General features: G+C 49.1%; 5 protein-coding genes across 6 annotated transcripts in view; 2 read left to right on the top strand and 3 right to left on the bottom strand.

Annotated features, from left to right (window-relative positions):
- Positions 1-19,335, top strand: part of TSPEAR (thrombospondin type laminin G domain and EAR repeats) — a 178,884-nt gene that overhangs the window by 75,904 nt on the left and 83,645 nt on the right. The gene's annotated exons all lie outside the window — the stretch shown is intronic.
- Positions 896-1,501, top strand: LOC103544542 (keratin-associated protein 12-1-like). Its single transcript, XM_008511364.2, has one exon. It carries the CDS (start codon positions 959-961, stop codon positions 1,367-1,369), a length of 411 nt encoding a protein of 136 aa, XP_008509586.2. The 5' UTR covers positions 896-958; the 3' UTR covers positions 1,370-1,501.
- Positions 4,823-5,969, bottom strand: LOC139079950 (keratin-associated protein 10-12-like). Its single transcript, XM_070597839.1, has one exon. The coding sequence runs from the start codon at positions 5,911-5,913 to the stop codon at positions 5,107-5,109; it is 807 nt and encodes a 268-aa protein (XP_070453940.1). The 5' UTR covers positions 5,914-5,969; the 3' UTR covers positions 4,823-5,106.
- The window catches only part of LOC103543904 (keratin-associated protein 10-12-like), a 32,495-nt gene continuing 18,171 nt past the window's right edge, over positions 5,012-19,335 (bottom strand). The window contains exon 2 of the mRNA XM_070597838.1: positions 5,012-5,121. Coding sequence (XP_070453939.1) covers positions 5,107-5,121 — 15 coding nt within the window. The 3' untranslated portion in view covers positions 5,012-5,106. The remainder of the gene's footprint in view (positions 5,122-19,335) is intronic.
- On the bottom strand, positions 13,791-15,009 carry LOC103544728 (keratin-associated protein 10-8-like). The gene has a single exon (XM_070597836.1). It carries the CDS (start codon positions 14,937-14,939, stop codon positions 14,139-14,141), a length of 801 nt encoding a protein of 266 aa, XP_070453937.1. The 5' UTR covers positions 14,940-15,009; the 3' UTR covers positions 13,791-14,138.

Here is a 19,335-nt window from a genome sequence, read left to right as displayed (position 1 = left end):
GAGTAAGAAAAAGGAGGAGGGCCTATGAGACGGTGTCAGAAAGTCAAACCTACAAGTAATTTCAACCAAAGAAGGAAAAGAGACTGACACTGACACATAAGAATGTTTTGAAGAATAAAAGACAAAAATCCCCAAATTTTATTTTTTTAAAAAAAATTTCAACTTACAGATCCAAGAATATCAGAAAGCCCCTAAAGCCCCAACATAATTTGGCACAGCAGTAAAAACCACAGATTCCGGAGGGAAACCAGGCAGCTTCAAACACCGCTTCTCTGTGTGCAGTGGTGAGAACGTGCCCATGTCATGGGCTCCTTCTAGAGCCTCCTAATTGCACATCTGTACCAGTGGGGTATCACCCACCCCTTGAACGGCAGCAGGACGGATCATTAATCAGTTATGAGACTGTCCACCTGAATTCTTGGCTCTGCACCCGACACAAAGCTGGAACTTGGTTGTTACTGTTGTTATTGCAACAACGTGGACCCTGCACAGTGAGGACCCAGCCCCATGGCTCCCGCCCGCTGGGAAGACCTTCTGGATTACTGAGTTTCCAAAGCAAAATGGGGACCCTGGTGGGGTAAGTGTGACTGTGTCTGTGCAGACAGAGGGCAGGGTATTCAAAATTGGGAAGGATCTTGAAAATCGTGATGTGGAGCCCCTGTCCCCAGCTGATGGCCCTTCACCATCCATCCTGGACGCGACTCCAGAGTCACGTGGCCGCTGAGTCACAGGGAGTCTCCAGCTGAGGAGGAACCTCCTGGACTGCGTCACTTCAACCAGAAACTCCAGGAGGAAACCCATGGAGACGAAGAGGAGAACAACCAGGAAACCACGAGGAAGGCACCTGGTGGCTCATTGCCAGGACGCCCACAGCCCGCAGGTATAAAGGTCCCCCTGGGCCAGGAGCCTGCAGACCAGCCCGTCCTCTGCCCTGACCCCAGCCCAGCCCCACACCACCATGTGCCACACCAGCTGCTCCACAGGCTGCCAGCCGGCTTGCCCTGCCCCCTGCTGCCCTCCCCTGGTCTGCAGGAGCTCCTGCAGGCAGCCGGCCCCCTGTGTGTCTCTGCTGTGCCGGCCCGTGTGCGGCTCCGCCACCTCCTGCCAGTCGGCATGCGGCTGCCTGTCCCCATGCTGCCCACCCACCTGTGGCCAGGCCTCCTCCTGCAGCCCGGCCTGCTGTGTGCCCAGCCCCTGCCAGGTAGCCTGCTGTGTGCCCGTGAGCTGCAGGCCCACTGTGTGTGTGCCCGTGAGCTGCAGGCCCATTGTGTACCTGGCCCCCTCCTGCCAGTCCTCCGGGTGCTGCCAGCCCTCCTGCCCCACCCTGGTCTGCAGACCTGTCCTCTCTTGCAGCCCTTCTTGCTGCTGAGCCTGTGGCCTCCTAGGACCCCTCCTCCACGTGTGGGGTCAGAAGCAGCTGGCTCTGAACTCCTCTGAGGCAGCCCAGACGTTGTTCACTTTAGACCTTCCGGACCCAACTAGACCACCTTGCAGCAAGGCCGCGCCGTCCCAGGCAGCCAGGCTGAGGGGCTCACCCCCCAGTGTCCCCTGACTGCTGTCCGGGTCATCCGCCTGGTGCCCACACTGGCTGGTGCGGTGTCCAGACTCTGCAGCCTCCAGCATCAAAGGTCTAATAAACACCATAGTGGATGCTCATCCCAGTGTGTGCGACGTCTCTCCGTTGTGTCCTTCCCTAATTCCTTCCCCAGGGGTGGTTTCCTAAGGATCCTGGAAAGTTCCTTCTCTGCAGAGAAGGCCCAGCTTACCAGGTGGCCGAGACTTGGTGGCTGACCGCTCAAAGGTGGCCTCTTGGGGGAGTGGGCATGCTCCTGGCACTCAGTCCGATGGGACACCCAGGGCTCCCTTTGTCCCACTTTTTCCCTCGAACTTCGAGGTGAGTGCTTGCCCTGCTCTGGGTGGGATGGAGGGCAAATCTCTAATTTTCCGATCTGACCCCTTTTAGGTGCAAAGGTCCCCTGCTCAGCAATCACCATGCGGAGCCCACTCTAGTCTAAAAATGAAAACTCTTTTGCACTGAAAAGTGCAGCTCCTCCTTCTCCCAGTCGGTGGGAAGGAGCCTCCTGGGTGGCTTCTGTGGTCCCCCAGAGAGGTCCACGTCCTAATCACGGAACCTGGGAATACGTCCCCTCACAGGCAGAGCAACTGTGCAGACGGCAGTGATTAAGGGTCTTGTGATCGGAGATGGTCCTGCATCACCCAGGTGGGCTGAGGGCATCACAGGGACCATGAGACGGGGGCAAAGGGAGACCTGGCTACAGCAGAGGTGGCCATAGGAGGATGGACACGGAGCAAGGGGCCACAAACCGAGGAATGGGGAAGCCTCTAGAAGCTGGAAGAGACGAGGAACAGATTCTCCCCGGAACCTCCGGGAGGAGACAGCCTGCCCACACCTTGATTTAGCCCCGTGACACCCATTTCCGATTCCATCGTTCACAGCTGCGAGAGGATAAATTCGTCTTGTGTTAGCCACCACATCCGTGGTCCTTTGTTACGGGAGCCACAGGACCAACCCAACTTCTGTGTGGCACACCCTCCGATTCCCACCCTTCCTGCGTGGTCCTGCCAACTGCAGCCCTGACCATCGCGGGCACAGGGAGGAGGCAGGAGCCGCCAAGGGAAGCAAGGCGGGCGCACCACACAGGTTGTGAGGCCGGCTCCTCCGTGCCCTGCTACGGGGTCTTTGAGCCCATCCTTCCTGCATGGGCTCTTCCTGCTGCAGCTCAGCCCCAGGGCCCTAACCGGCTTAGCCCCCATGGTGTGAACACGGGCCACTCCAGAGCAAGGGCCATCATGGCGACAGGTGGGAGATACCCAAGGGGGCGCCGTTCTCATCAGAAGGAAGCTGTTGGCGCACCAGTGTGCCGGGGGGGAGCTCTTTGGGAACCAAGAAATAGTCTAAGAGGAACACCGTCCGGGGGGCCCTTCCTGCAGGAAGACACACATCTAGAAACTTCCATTATGGTAATGTCACACGACAGTGAGGATGCGAAAAGCAGGAGGAATTCTTAGAGTTCCCACTATGTGAAACTGTCTTATCCGTCGTTCCATTCAAACCAGGCGGCCTCGCTGGCTGTTTCATCATCACCTCTGTCTAAGCCATGTCATCTCACATCGCGTCCTCGCCTCCCAGACACCCTCCCCGACGCCCCCGGGGGCCGCCTTCGCTGGCCACCAGTACCATGCAGGTTTCTCCTGTGACGCCTTTGAGGGCGGAGACTGTCCTGGTCTCAGTCAGGATGAGTCAGGATGATGGGGTGTCACGGGCTTGGGGAGCAGGAGTCGCGTTCGCTGCCGACAGAGCGGCCCCGAGATCTGGACGGTCTCAGGGCGTTTAGAGTCATCACTGCATCACAGACACGTATTAAATAAACCTCTGAAGGTAAAGACCGCCTGTCGTCCCTGACTGATCCTCTCTGTCTGCGTCAGCGCTGCCGACGTGACCCGTGTAGACACCCACGGCCGCCAGCAGCTCAGCCTGTTTTTCCACTGGTGTCACATGGGCCACACGCGACCACGTGGTACCTGGCTGTGCCCGTCTGTGGCTGTAACTGACTTTCCCAAGAGGGTTCTGGATGTTCTGGTGCCGTGGGGGTCAAGGCAGGAGCACGTCCGTGCAGATGACCCGTCCGTCCGTCCTTCTGTTGGACTGTTCTGGTGTCACCGTGGGTGGTAAGTTGCTGGTCTCCACGTGTGTCAACATCCCTGCACTTCACTTTTTTGGGTTGGGGGTGAGGTGGGACCTTCTTCTGTGTCTTTCCTAACTCTTTGTGCCATGAAGAGTCCATCAAGGCCTTGTCCATCTATCTATAGAGAGGGCCCCACTTTTCTTAAAATTCAGTGAACAAGTACGGGTACAGGTTTGCATAGACTCGGGCAAACTGAGGGATTTAAGAGTGAGGCAGGGTTACAATGCAGCCACTTACTCTTTAAGTCCCTCTTAGGGTTTTTGCTCCGTCCCCTCTTCCTGGGGTACAGCTCATCTTGGGTGGGAGAGGGACCTACAGCCCTGGGGAGGTGCCTCCTGTTCCGGGCCCATCTGCCGCCCGCCTCTGCTGTTTTCCTGCTCCTGTGGGCCTCCTCTGTCTGTTCCTGGCCCAAGGGATGAGTACGGTACCAATGCGGACCTGGTCCCTCTGACTGGTACCCCCTTGACTCTCTAGTGCTAGTGGTCCACTGAGACTACAGGCTCATCCTCCCCAACTGTCCCATGGATTTGTTCACAAGGTGACTTATTGCTCTGGGCCTCCTCAATGAGGCCTTGAAACCTTGAGTAGAATGAGTGATGTGGGAACTGACACCTATGCCCCTCTTGGGGCCCATAGGAACTTCCGGATGCTTCAGAGCATGCAGGGGTCGGCCTCAGGCCCTGTGCAGCACCAGCATGCAGGCGCTCCTCCTCTCTGTGAGCCCCTCTCTCCAAGGGGCGTCAGCAGGATCCCCGACCACACGGGGTTTCTGCTGCTCCCCACTCAGCTGCACACTGCACCGGCAAGGGGACGGTGTGCACAGGAGGCCCAAGGCCCCTCGGGGTCCAAGCCTCCTGCACCCACGCCTGCCTTGGGGGCCAGCCTTGGAGGGCTCCGCATGGCGGGAGGGGGCCACGGGGCGGGGCAGGGGACCAAGCAGGCAGATGCGTTCGCTCTCAGCTCTCGGCGTCCCTCAGCTGTTTGAACCCAGGTTTGAGACCACGTCTTCACTGTCTGGTTCTACCAGACGGGGACCCGCTGCCCACGTGGGATGTGGCGGCCGGTGGGACAGGGGGAGGCGCTCAGTAGGGGGAAAGAAGAGACAGAGGGCCAGATTTCCTGACACAGACGTTGTATTGATTATAGTCATGGACGTTTGTCACGCCAAGTGCCGGCAACCAATCTGCACAGGAGGCTCCCAGGTCCCCCAGGTCCCTGCCTTGAGGGATCTGCGGGTCATCTCTTCTCAGAAAGGGCGGCTGGGTGAGCAAATCCCCGGGCAGCTACTATGTGTCTGCGATGGGGAGAGAGAGGTCTTGGCATCCGAGGGTTGGGCTCCTGGGAGGGACCTGTGCTCAGGAGCAGAGACAGCAGCTCGAGAGGCAGGAGCCGGAGCCGCTCAGCAGCAGGACTTCTGGGCTGGGGTGGGGCTGCAGCGGGCTGCGCGGGAGCACGCGGGGTGGCAGAGCAGGGACACGCAGGAGGAGGGTCGGCACGTGGGGCGGCAGAGCAGGGACACGCAGGAGGCCGGGCGGCAGCAGCTGGGCTGGCAGGAGGCAGGGCCGCAGCAGGAGGGGACGGGCACGCAGCAGGCGGGTCTACACACGGGGCAGCAGATGAGGGACACGCAGGAGGAGGGTTTGCAGCAGGACGGGGGGCAGGGGCTGGGCTGGCAGCACGAGGGGGCTGGGCAGGGGGTGGCCTTGGAGCAGACGGGTGTGCAGGAGACGGGAACACAGCAGGCCTGCTGGCAGGGGGAGGAGGCACAGCATGAGGGCCGGCAGCTAGACTGCTGGCAACACGAGGAGTCTGAGCAGAGGGAGGGCCCAGAGCAGACAGGCACACAGCACACGGGCTTGCAGCAGACGGGGGTGCAGCAGACGGGCACGCAGCAGGCCTGCTGGCAGGGGGAGGAGGCACAGCATGAGGGCTGGCAGCTAGACTGCTGGCAGGACGAGGCCGTGCAGGAGCTGCTGCAGGCTGACTGGCAGGGGCTGCACACACAGCTGGCGGGGGTGCAGACGAGCGTCAGGCAGGGGGCCGGGGCGCAGCAGCTGGGGGCGCAGCAGGGGGGCTCGCAGCAGCTCTCTGGGCCGTCGTCCACCTGCCAGGAGGAGTCGGGGCAGGAGTCCCAGGCACCGGGCTGGCAGACCCGGCTGCCATAGCTGAGGTCGCTGGAGCAGACGGACAGGGTGGAGGCGGCCATGGGGGGGCGGTGGGGCTGGAGGAGGGTGGAGTGTGTGTGTGAGTGTGTGTGTGTGTGAGTGTGCGTGTGTGTGAGTGTGCATGGTGCCTGGGGCTGTGGCTTTTATACCCCTCTGGGGTGTGTGTTGTCCCAGCAGGAGGCCGCATACCCTCCCTTCCTTGTTGGTGTTTTGCACTGTGAGGGCCTTCATTATGGCCGGTCCACTGTCATGAAATGTCCTTCCTCAGCTCGTAAAACTGGCACCATGCTGGTCAGGGCTGCTGTCCCAGTCCTGAGTCTGCCCTGCAGGGACACCTGCCGGAAGGAGCAGCCTCCTTGTGGCTGACCCTCCAGCTTCCACAGGGCGGGTCATATGTCAGGACGCCTGGTGACAGTGGCTTTGGGCCCATGGGGACGCACTCTGTGTGGTCCAGGCTCTGTGTGCAGGCTCCGACCTGGGCCGGCAGGCCAGACCTGTGACTGGGGGACAAGTGGCCGAGGTGCCTGTTTTGGGGACAAGACAGTGTGAGGACGGCCCCTCCTGGGCGGGCTCTGTGAACTTGATGGTCCCGATGTCGGCCCAGGGCAGCGAGGAGGATGCGGCCCAAGGACTGGAGAGGGCCTCCACTCCTTAAGAAGGAGATGGAACATTCCAGCAAGGCCTGCGCTCCCTTGTTCTTAGGAGGATCAGATTCAGGGACTGACCTTGGGGTCCTAAATCTCATCCCCAGAGCCCATGGTCAGTTGTCCTGAGGGAGGCAGGTCTTGGGTCGGGGCCCGAGGGTCAGGGCGGGATTTAATCTGGAGGAGGAGGCAGGGCACGAGGCTGGTGTGGAGAAGCTGGAGGACAATCCATCATCAACGTGATTTCAAATGAAACCCAAAGGGAATCTCTTTGGTACATAAATTGGGACTATTGAACTGTCAGAAAATAGTGGTGTGCATGATGGATGAAAGGTCATATGAAAATTAAACAGTTCTTACAACTAAAAAGGGTGAGATACAAGGTATTCAATATGAAATTCAAAACACTCAAATTTCCAAGAAGCGTATGAAATGCTAGTTGATCTCATTAACAATTAAATTTCTCAGATTACAACATAAATGTCCCACCTGTACAATCACCCAAGATTTAGGATCTTAGGGCGATTGGGCATGGGGGCCTCACTCTTAGGATCCTTTAGTAGCCATGATTTTTTAAAATTGTGATAACACTTAATATAAAATTTGCCTTTTTATCCATTTTAAATTGTACAATTTAGTGGCATTTAGTACAGTCACAATATTGTGCAACCATGAGCACTACCTAGTTCCAGAACATTCTCATCACTCCAAAAGGAAATCCTATGCTGTTAAGTAGCCCCTCTCCAGCTCCTGTCAATCACTGCCCTGGTTTCTGTCTCTATGGATTTGCCTATTCTGCATATTTCATATGAAAGGAATCATACAATATGTGGCCTTTGTCTCGGACTGTTTTCACTTAGCATGATGTTTTCCATATTTCCAGATACATTGTAGCGTGTATCAGTGCTTCATTCCTTTTTACGGCTGAATACTATTCCACCGTATTCATGTACCACATTTTATTCATCCAATCAGCAGTTGATGGACATTTGGGTTATTTCCACCTTCTGGCTAATGTAAATAATGCTGCTATGACAGTTTTTGTTCAAGTTTTTGCTTGAACACTTCTGTTTGATTCTCTTGGGGTATCTACCTAGGAGCTGAATTGCTGGCTCAATTGGTAACTCCGTGTTTAACTTGTGAGGACCTGCCAGATTGTTTTCCACAGCAGTGGCACCATTTTACATTCCTAGCAGCAGTGTATCAGGGTTTCTATTTCTCCACGTGCTTGCTGACATTTGTTATTTATTTATTTATTTTTTAAATTCTAACCACCCTATTGGGTGTGACGTGGTGTCTCATTGTGCCTTTGATTTGCATTTCCCCAATGACCAATGACAGTGGGCTTCCTTTCATGTGCGTGTTGGCCATTTGCTTATCTTCTTTGGAGAAATGTCTATCAAAGTGCTTCATCCATTTTTAATTGGCTTGTTTGTCTTTTCGTGTTGATTGTAGGAGTTCTTTATGTATTCTGAATACAAAACCCTTACAGAATTATGATTTGCACATATTTTCTCCCATTCTATGAGCTGTCTTTTTACTCTCTTGATAGTGTCCTTTGATACACTTTGATAATTTTGATGAAGTCCAGTTTATCTGTAGTTTCTTTTGTTTCTTGTGCTTTTGGTGTCATATAGAATAAACCATTGCCAAGTCTAAGGGCATGCAGGCTTCTTCAAGAGTTTTATAGCTTTGGCTCTTGTTTTTAGGTACTTGATCCATTTTGAGTTAATTCTTGTATATGGCGTGAGATAAGGTTCAGCTTCATTCTTTTGCATGTGGAGATCCAGTTGTCCCAGAACCATTTGTTGAAGAGACTATTCTTTCCCCATTGAATGGTCTTGACTCTCTTGTTAAAAATCAGTTGACCGTAGATGCATGGGTTTGTTTCTGGACTCTCAGTTTAATTCCATTGATCTGTATGTGTATCCTTATGCCAGTGCCACTGCTTCGATTACTGTAGCTTTGTACTAAGTTTATTTCTTCCTTGTTAAGTTGGATGTCTTTTATTTCTTTTTCTTGCCCAGCTGCTCTGTCTAGAACTTCCAGTACAATGTTGAATACAAGTGATGAAAGTGGTCACCTTTGTCTTGTTCCTGACCTTAGGGGGAGAGCTTTCAGTCTCTCACCATTGAGCATGACGTTAGCTGTGGGTTTTTCATGATGCCCTCTAATATGTTGAGGAAGTTCCCTCTATTTAAAGTTTATTGAGTGTTTTTATCATGAATGAGTGTTGGCTTTTTTCTGCATCAATTGAGGTGATCACATGACTTCCCCTCTTCGTTCTATTACTGTGGTGCATTATACTGATTAGTTTTCATGTATTGAATCTCACTTGCCTTCTTGGGAGACATCCCACTTGGTTGTGGTGGAAAATCCTTTTGCTATGCTGCTGCATTTCGTTTGATTGTATTTTGTTGAGGATTTTTAAAATCTTTATCTATAAGGAGCATTGGTCTATAGTTTTTCATTTGTTTACCTTGTCTGACATTGATATCAGGGGAATGCTGACTTCATAGCATGAGTTAGAAAATGTTCCTCATCTTCAGTTTTTTGGAAGAGTTTGAGAAGATTGGTGTTAATTGTTCTCTAAATGTTTAGTAGAATTCGTCATTGAAGCCATCTGGTCCTGGGCTTTTCTTTTTGGGGAGGTTTTTGATGACTGATGTCATCTTGTTACTTGTTTTAAGTCTGGTCAGTTTTTGTATTTATTCTTGAGTCAGTTCACTCACTTTAGATCAAAATATACAAATAGATAGAAAGTAAAAGGATGGGAAAAGGTATTTCATGGATATAGTAACCAAAAGAGAGCTAGATGACTATAATAACATCAGATGAAACAGACTTTGAGGCAAAAAATTGTAAGAGACAAATAAGGACATTAAATATTGATGAAAGGGTCAATATATCAAGAAGATATGATAATTTTAAACATATATGCACCTATCAAGTGATCTCCAAAGTATATGAAGGAAAAATAGGCAGAATTGAAGAAAGAAATAGACAGTCGTAGTTCTACGATAATAGTTGGGAACTTCAATAAATCATTTCCACTAATAAAAAATGAAACAAAAGAACAGCTACGTTTAGATGAATAATGAAATGGAGGACTTGAAGAACACTATAAACCAGCTGGACATACACACAACGTTCAACTCAACAACAGCAAAATACACATTGTCTCAAGTGCACATGGGATATTCTCCAGATTAGACCACATGTTAGGCCACAAAATAAATCTCAATAAATTTTAAAAGATTGAAATCACACAAAGTATCTTCTCTGACTACAATGAAAGGAAACTAGAAATCATTAACAAGGAAAACTGGAAAATTTGCAAATATATGGAAATTCAACAACATGTCCTTAAACAACCAATGGATCAAAGAAGAAATCTCAAAGGAAATTAGAAAATCGTTTCAGATGAATGAAAATGAAAACACAGCAAACCAATACTTATGGGGCACAGCAAATTCAGTGCTCTGAAGGAAATGTATAGCTGTCAACACTTGCATTAAAAAAGAAGAAAGATTTCAAATGAATAACCTAACTTTATATGTTAAGGAACTAGAGAAGAAGAGCAGACTAAACCCAAAGCTAGCAGGAGGGAGGAAATAAAGATTAGAGCATAGGTTAATGAAATAGCGATTGGAAAAACAATAGAATCAAGGAAACCAAAAGTTGGTTCTTTGAAAAGAGCAAGACTAAGAGAGCGGGCTCAAAAATTACTAAACTCAGAAATAAAAATGGGCACATCACTGTTCAAATTAAGAATTATTTGAGAGTATTTTGAACAACTGTACACCAAAAAGATAGATAACCTAGATGTAATGGGAAAATCCGTGCAAACATACACACTACCAAAGCCGACACCTTGACTGGTGGTGTTTTCATGTGGCTTCAGGTTGCTCCTTAGTGCCCTTTTATATCCGCCTGAATGATCATTCCTCATTGGGCAGGTCTACTGCAATGAACTCTTTCAACTCATATTTCCCTGGAAATGTCTTAATTTCTCCTTCATTTTTGAAGGGTACTTTTGCTGGATATAAACTTCTTGCTTGACAGTTTTTTCTCCCAGCATTTTAAACATGTCATCCCACTGCCTTGCAACCTCATGGTTTCTGATGAGATATCGGCTGTTAATCTTCTCTTCTGCGGCATTTAAGATTCTCTCTCTGTCTTCACGTTTGGATAATTTGATTGAATGTGTCTCAGTGTGAATTTCTTTGAGTTTATTCTACTTGGAGTTCATTGAGATATTTGGATGTGAAATTTTCAGCTCTCTTCTCTCTCTCCTTTTTCTGGGACTCCTCTTCCGTGTATGTTGGTATGCTTGATGTGGTCCCACAGGTCTCTTATGCTCTGTTCATTTATCCTCCCTCTTTTTTTTCCAACCACTCCTCAGACTGGAGTGTATCAGGCGACCTAACTTCAAGTTCACTAATTCTTTCTCCTGCCTGCTCAAATGTGCTACTGAGCCCCTCTAGTGGAGTTTTCCTTTCAGTTATTGTGTGCTTCAACTCCAGAATTTCTATTTGGTTCCTTTTGATATTTCTCTCTCTCCTTTTTTTTTAAACATGAGTTTCTTTTCTTTTTTTAAGATTGGCACCTGAGCTAACATCTGTTGCCAATCTTTCTTTTTTTGTTGTTCTTCCTCTTCTCCCCAAAGCGCCCCCAGGACATAGTTGTGTATTCTAGTTACAGGTCCTTCTAGTTCTGCTATGTGGAACGCCACCTCAGCATGGCCTGATGAGCAGTGCTAGGTCCATGCCCAGGATCCAAACCGACGAAACCCTGGGCAGCCGAAGTGCAGTGCATGAACTTAACCGCTCGGCCATGGGGCCAGCCCCGATATTTCTTTTTATTGATAATCTCTCTTTGGTGAGACATCAGTCTCTTAGTTTCTCTTAGTTCTTTGTTCACAGTTTCCTTGAACTCCTAGAGTATATTAAGAGAGTTGATTTATAGGCTTTGTCTAATAAGTTCAATGTCTGGCTTCTTCAGGGATAATTTTCTATTAATTGCTTTTTTCCCTGTGAATAGGCTATACTTTCTTTCTTCTTTGTGTGCCTCATAATTTTTGTTGAAAACTTGATATTTTGAATACTATAATGTGATAACCTTGGCTATCAGATTTTCCTCCCTCTAGAGCTTGCTGTTGCTGACTGTTTGTGGTTTGTAGTTGTGTTTTTGCGTAGTGACTTTTCTGAACTCTCTTTATGATGACTGCACTCTTTGTCATGTGTGGTCACTGTTCCATTAGCTTAGTGGCAGATGGTGATTCAACAGAGAGTTTCTTAAACACCTTGGGCCAGAATATATCTTCCCCAGTCCTTGTAGCTGGGCTCTGTTTGTGTGTTGGGGCCCACCTTCCACCCTCAGCTGTGCAGTTTACAACTCTGCCTTCACCTTTATTTCCTGCTTGCTCAGACCTGGAAACACAGCCAGAGGTGAGCACCGAGGGCCTTCTCAGGTTCTTTCTGAGTGTGTACCCCCTCGTGTGTATCTATGGGGACCCTTAGACTTCTAGGAATCTGTGGAAGTTTTGAAAGCCCTATTCCTCAAATCATCTCATTTGCCTGCCTTTCATCCTAGACTTTTTGGGGTGTCTTCTGTTTGCTGTAACTTGTGCCTTTCCCAGGCACAGTGACTGACCCATTTGACAAACATTCTCCACATAGCTGCTTCCCCACCTTTGGAGAGTTCTGAGTTAGGAGAAGTAAAGGCAAGCCCTTTATGTGGGTCCTTGAAGAAGCCACCAGGGAGGTTAAACAGACAGCCACACTTCTTTCAGAACAGGGTCCACACTGCTCCCTCCAGCACCAGGACCTCACTGGGACCCAGGCTGCTGGGGACAGGAAAGGGGTAAGGTCACCATAATGGCACAAAGCTCTTCCTTCTGCTTCAATGGCCTTTTTTCTTCATGAAGCATTCCCTTGGTTGTTGTAAACCTTTGATCATTTTCCAGAGTTCAGATAAAGTTGATTCTGATGGCGTTGCTAGTTTCTCAGTGTTTCTATGGGGGGTGGGCCCTTAGAGTTCCCTATTCCTTATCTTTTCACACATCACTCTTAGCAGGCACAATTTTTTTTCTTTTTGTTTGCTGAGGAAGATTCTCCCTGAGTTAACATCCATTGCCAATTCTCCTCTTTTTTTGCTTAAGAAAGATTAGCCCTGAGCAGGCACTATTTTGAAAACTCCTTTTGAGGGCATCTGTCAGTATCTCCCAGAATTTAAAATCAGCAAACACTCCGACCTGGAAATCCCAACTCTAGGAATTGAGGCACCGTGAAAACGTACACTTGTGTACACAAGTATATGGTGAGGACCCTCACAGTGGTGTTTGTCATAATCAAAACTAGAGAAACTTGAAATGCCCATCTACTTGGTTCTGCATAAATCAGTAATGCTCTGTCCATGATTTGGGATGCTATGCTCCTGGGCAAAAGAAACCACCATGAGATATTTTTCCTCGTCAAATTGGCAAAGATAGAAAAATGTGAGCCCCTATGTTGCAAGTCTATGCTGTTATTAAGAAATAAAAATCCAGAGCCTCTTGTGTGCCACACAGATGTTCACATCACCAGTGTCTGTGCCCTTTGCCCTACAGTTCCAGTTCTCGGAGTCTATTCTCAGACGCACTCAGTTGTGTGTGAAACTGCACCTAGCTACAGCTTGGCCCATGTTCTGGATACCTTCTATCACTGTCCTGGGCTTTCTCCACCATCCCCGCTCGAGATCTCCCCTTTCCCACCTGCTCTCCATCAACCTAGCCCAGCAGGCGGAAGTCAGGCTGCATCTTGTTCTCTGTCCGCTGCATCCCAGCAGCTGGCACAGTCCTGGAGTACGGGGCAACCCAGGGCCTCTGTCTGTGTGTGGGAGCCCAGGATGCCCAGCCATCGGAGAGCGCTGTGTGGGCGCTGGGCCAGGGACTGCCAAAGTCTTCCTCGTCCCCATCTCTCAGCTCAACTGCGGTCCAGGATGTCCCCCAGGAAGGAGCTGCTTCTACCCACAGTGAGTTGAGGGGCCTCTGGTCAGAGCCCAGGTGGTGCCCATTGGACCTGCCCAAGAGCAGAGCTTCTAGAACCCCACAGGACCTGGGACAATGGCCAGACAGCAGAATGATGCCATGAGGTAGACATGAGACTCCAGGTGTCACGTGATAGAACCCCCAGGCACCCCGAGTTGGTGCTATAGAGAGAGTCTGAGGAACCCAGGCCTCACTACGGCCCCCTCTCACCCCAGGTGTGTGCACAGTCAGCACAAAGGGCCAGTGAGGGGAGCAGAGTTTTTATTGGTGCTCAGAGGTTAAGAGGGACATTGCTCGGTGCACGACCAGGGTCAGGAAGGGCCCAGCCCTGACCAGAGGAGGGATGTGGCTTGGAGCAAAGAAGCACAGTGTAGAGTGGCCAGGGTGCCCACGGATCAAGGTCAGGAGAGGAGCTCCATGAGCATTTTAGGCCCCACACCTGGGCTGGACTGGGGCAGGCGGGGCTGGTCTTTCCTCTGTGCTGAGAGACACCTGGGTGGGGTGGGCCAAGGAGGCTGGGAGATCAGGGGCCTCCAGGGGCTGGAGGGGAGGAGGATCCCTGGAGCCTGGCTAGCCCAGGGGATGTGCCCGGTCAGCAGCAGGTTTTCTGGGCTGGGGTGGTGCCGCAGCGGGCCATGTGGGAGCACGCGGGGCGACAGAGCAAGGACACGCAGGAGGCCGGGCGGCAGCAGCTGGGCTGGCAGGAGGCAGGGCTGCAGCAGGAGGGGACCGGCACACAGCAGGCGGGCCTGCCCACGGGGCGGCAGATGAGGGACACGCAGGAGGAGGGTTTGCAGCAGGACGGGGGGCAGGGGCTGGGCTGGCAGCACGAGGGGGCTGGGCAGAGGGTGGCCTTGGAGCAAATGAGTGTGTGGCAGACGGGCACGCAGCAGGCCTGCTGGCAGGGGGAGGAGGCGCAGAGGGAGGGCTGGCAGCTAGACTGCTGGCAGCACGAGGTGTCTGAGTAGGGGGAGGCCCCAGAGCAGATGGGCACACAGCACACTGGCTTGTAGCAGACGGGTGTGCAGGAGACAGGAATGCAGCAGGCCTGCTGGCAGGGGGAGGAGGCACAGCAGGAGGGCTGGCAGCTAGACTGCTGGCAGCATGAGGAGTCTGAGCAGGGGGAGGCCCCAGAGCAGACAGAGACACAGCACACGGGCTTGCAGCAGACGGGGGTGCAGGAGACAGGCACGCAGCAGCATGGGGGCTCGCAGCAGCTGGAGGTACAGCACGGGGGCTCGCAGCAGCTCTCCTGGCCATTGTCCACCAGCCAGGAGGAGCCGGGGCAAGCACTGGGTGAGCAGACCCGGCTGCCACAGTTCAGGTCGCTGGAGCAGACGGACAGAGTGGAGGCGGCAATAACGCAAGTCCTGGAGCAGCAGGTGTCGGCCATGTTGGGCTTCTGTGCTGGGAGGTGAGCGGGTGGAGGGTGAGTAGTGGGGAGTGAGTGAAGTGCTCTGGGCATTGGTGCTTTTATCTCCCTCCCTGGGGTGCAGGGCCTCACCTGATCTCGACAAGCCTTCCCTTTCCTTGTTGTTGCTCAGAGTGTGTTATTTGCTGAGAGGTGTTCGTAATCTAGTCCCCAAGACTTCTGAGTGTGTCTGGTGGGCTGATCACTGGAGGTGCGTTTGTGTCCTGAAAACAAGTGCTGAGATGCAGCGTTTCTGTTGGCGAATGGCTCCTGACTTGGGTGTGTCTGTAAAACCTTGGCTCCTCTTTCCATCTCTTTGCTTGTGTATCTTTGGGATGAATTCTAGTCCCAGGATGTTTTGTACCTGCAGATGCTGCACCCGTGTTCCTGACCCTCTTCCACTGAACAACGGGTGTCTTGACCTGAAGGGGTGCCCCATCTCGCCTGCTCTGTCTGCAAACCTGGTGGGGTGTCCACGGCTCTCCTCTGTGCACACGACTCCCAATGTCCATCTCAGATGCTGTTCTTAGTTCTCCTATGTATCGCACAATTACCAAATCGTGTATATTCTGTTATTTCTTGAGTTTTCAGTTTCAGGTGTGATCTAATTTCCTGTTGTGGAAGAAAGCGCTTTCTCTTGTTTTCCACCAGCCCCATGAGAAGTTCCTCCTTCCTACCCCAATATTTGGTTATATCAGTGTTCAAAGTCTGTACTCTTTTAACCGAGTGAGTGTTGTTCATAGTCTGCGTAGTGGAACCAGAGTTAATTTCCTTACTTGTACATGTTTTGTCTTTGCTTGTGTTTTTCTTAGAGTTAACAATTGCTTCTTTTGTTTGTTTGCTTATTTTTCTGTGTAGCTATCATTAGATTATCCCCAAGCTCTCTGACTAATTCATCCCCAAGCTCTGCTCAAGATGTTCAAACATATCAGGTAATCTGTCAGCTTCATTTATTTTTAGAAACATTCTCCTAGAGCCCTCTTTATTTATGGTCCAGCCTTTGTTGGTCATTCCCTCAGCCTGAGGCACAGGTGTCATCCAGGGATCTCCCTTCACTATTATCTTTGGATTTCCCTCCATCTCTCTCCTATCATGGATCTCTTATTTCCTGAATGCCGTGTTGTTTTCTTTCTGGGTTTATGCCCTTATTTTGGTGGAGTACATTCTCCAGTAGCTTTCTGAAAATGGATGCATAGGAGATAAATTTTAGCATAACTGAAAATGCCTTTATTGTGCCCTATACCAAGTTGATAGTTTAGCTGGGTATAGTCTCCTGGATTGGAAAAGTTTCCCCTTAGAATATTTAGTTGGAGAAATAGAACATTTCCAGAATTCTAAATGTTCTCTCGTGCTGTTTCTCAGTTAACCCAGCACCCCCCCCCCCCACTGCTCCAGGAGTCGTGGCTATTCTTCCTTCTCTCTCTGTTGATTAGTTCTGCCTATTCCAACTACTCTTTTGTTGATGGCTCCATTTGCTCAACAAAATGTCTGTGATAAGCACCCATGTTGCTACATGCATCATAGTTCATTCTTTTTTGCTGTACTGTACATCATTGCATCAAAGCATACCACACATTATTTGTCCAGTCTCTTTCCCAATGACACAGATTTAGATTATTTCCAGATTTTGGTTAATATTAATGCTGCTATAAAAATTCTTGTACATTTTGTTTTTGGTGAATATATTTACTAATTTCTTTTCAGTGTACATCCAACAGTGGAATTGCTGGGTCATATCTTAGCCATACATTTAGTTTAGCATATCTTGCCCAACAACTTTCTAAAGAAGCTTATATTCCTACTAGTCAACTTTATGAATTCCAACCACTCTATGTCCTTTATAAAATGAGGTGTTCTCAGTCTTTTAAAATTTTATCCATTTTGGAAAGCACATAGTGATACCATATCATTGTATTAATTTGCATTCCCTGATGAGTAAAGCTACTCATTCAACATCTGGATATCTTTTCTTGTGAGGTTTCTGTTCATGTCATTTGCTTTTACTTTTAATTGAGATTTTTGTATCTTATTGATTTGTAGAAATTTATTATATATTTTGAATATGAGTTATTTGTTGTATATATGTGTAGTGATGTGCTGGTAAATGTTTAATAACTGGCTGCCTGTAAAACAAAAACAAACCAGCCCTGATTTGTTGTGTTTGCCAGTTTTCATGGTGTAAACACTTTCACCATAGCTACCAAGGTGACGTCACTGAACACCGAGCCGGGGAGAGGTCACAGTCAGCTCTCGAGAGCTCCTGCGGGTTGGCTCAGGTTGCCCCCAGATATGTGCATTGCAAATTACTCATCCAAGTCTGGGGTCCTGTTTTGCTTCCTCTCGATGGGGTCCTTTTTAAAAAGTGAGCTTTTTTGAGGTATGATTTACATATTTTAAAATGTACCCATTTAAGGTTTCCATTTGCTGAGTTTTGGGAAGTGTGTACACCTGTGTGGCCACTACCACAAGAAACATAGAGAATTTTTCCATCGTCCCAAAAGTTTCCCGTGTGTTCTTTCACGGTCAGTCCCAGCCCCTCCTGACCCTGGTCCCAGGAAACTACAGCTCTCCTCCCTATCTACATCAGATTTGTCTTTCTAGAGTTTCATATAAATCAAATTATGTAGTATGGACTTTTCTGGTGTGGTTTCTTCCCCTCAGCACATTGAGATATGTCAGTATATGTGTGGTTGCAGGTGTCAGTGGGGGGTTCCTTTTTGTGAGCTGAATTCCACTGCGTGGATATAACACTTGTTTATCCATTCAGCTGTTGAATGGATAACATGCATGGCTAGTATGAGAAAAGCTTCTCTGAACATTGTGAACAATTCTTCGTGTGTTTTCGAACCCAAGCCCTGTGTTTTCACTTCTTTTGGGGAAATAGCCAGGAGCAGAATGGTTGGGTCACGTGATAGGTGTGTGGTTTACGTTTAAGAGACCGCCAAACTGTTTTCGAAGCAATTGTACCATTTTACATTCCTGCCAGCAAATGTATGAGAGTTCCAGCCCCATCACATCCTTGTTGACCCTGGGTGTTGTTAGTCTTTTTAATTTGAGTCGTTCTTATTGGTGCATGGTCATAGTCATGGTGTCTTTTAATGAATCGATGTTCTTAATTTTAACAAAGTCCAATTTATTGATTCTTTTCTTTAATGATTAGTGTTTCCTATGTCGTATTTCCAAAGTTGTTGCCCACCACAGCATCGTGAAGACGTCCTCCTCTGTATTATTCTAGATCTTCACTATTTTACCTTTCACATTTAATTCTATGGTCCACCTCCAATTAATTTTTGTGTTCAGTGTGAGGTAGAAGTCAAAGTTTATTTTGTTCCATGCAGATATCCAATTGCCCAACACCATTGCTACCCTCTGATTCTCAGGGGCCCCCTGATGGTGAATCAAGTGACAATGCAGGTGGGGTCATTACTGGGCTCCTTTGGGTGCCATTGTTCTATCTGTCTCTCTTTGTAGCGATATCTGGATCTGGTACTTATTGTGACAGAAAATACTCCCTTTTCTTTTCACGTTCTTCTGGGATCGCTGACCTATCCAAGTTTTATCCCTCGTCTTGCATTGATTCCAGTGAGGACATTTTCCTAGAAAATTATCCTCTTCATCTAACAGTCTCAATTGCATTGAATTATAGATATATATTTTTCTCATAATTTAAAATTTTCTCCATCTTCAGTTGTGTGCCTGTTTCCGTATTTAATATTTTTTCTACCTCTTGGAGATTTGCCATTATTTTAATTCTTGTATAGACCTTTTAAAAAACAAATGTTTCATTTGATTGATTGTATCTACTATTTCTTTGATTTTAATTCACTAATTTCATTAAGTTATTTCTTTTACTTTCTTTTGGAAGTTTTCTGAATTCTGAAGCGAAGTCTTATTTATTCTCAATCTTGCTTAGTTTCTGCTGTTTGTCTTTAAGGATTTAGTCTATTCGCTGAACACGGATCTCCCAAGCACTCACCTCCTCCCACGCAGGACCTCCTCCCTTCATCTCCTGAGTTTGCCGTTGGGTTTCCCTTTTCTGTTCAATCTGAAAGAGCACCTTTAAATTTTCCAAAGGAGACTTCCTTTTTATAGTTATAAGTTTGTCTCATCGCATGTGGCTCAAGAATGTGGTCTATGCCACTTCTTGTTACCTGCCCAGATAGTTTTTTATTATAAAATATTTCAGATAGTATAGAAAATAATATAATAAGCGCCCATGTATCTACGAATCAGTGTAAACAAATCTTGACGTTTTACCATATTTACATTTGCCGTATTTACAGAGCACTACAGATGCGCACCCTCCTGTTGCATCCCTGCCCTCTGCCTCGGGGGCACTGTTCTGAGGCTGGTGTCCGTCAGTCCCGCATATGCCTTT

This window comes from Equus przewalskii, chromosome 27 (genome assembly GCF_037783145.1).
Source record: "Equus przewalskii isolate Varuska chromosome 27, EquPr2, whole genome shotgun sequence".
Classification (NCBI taxonomy): domain Eukaryota; kingdom Metazoa; phylum Chordata; class Mammalia; order Perissodactyla; family Equidae; genus Equus; species Equus przewalskii.
This window is presented reverse-complemented; position numbering and strand designations above follow the sequence as displayed.

Coding starts and splice junctions, on each gene's coding strand:
- LOC103544542 (XM_008511364.2), top strand. CDS start 959: ATGTGCCACACCAGCTGCTCCACAGGCTGCCAGCCGGCTTGCCCTGCC.
- LOC103544728 (XM_070597836.1), bottom strand. CDS start 14,939: ATGGCCGACACCTGCTGCTCCAGGACTTGCGTTATTGCCGCCTCCACT.
- LOC139079950 (XM_070597839.1), bottom strand. CDS start 5,913: ATGGCCGCCTCCACCCTGTCCGTCTGCTCCAGCGACCTCAGCTATGGC.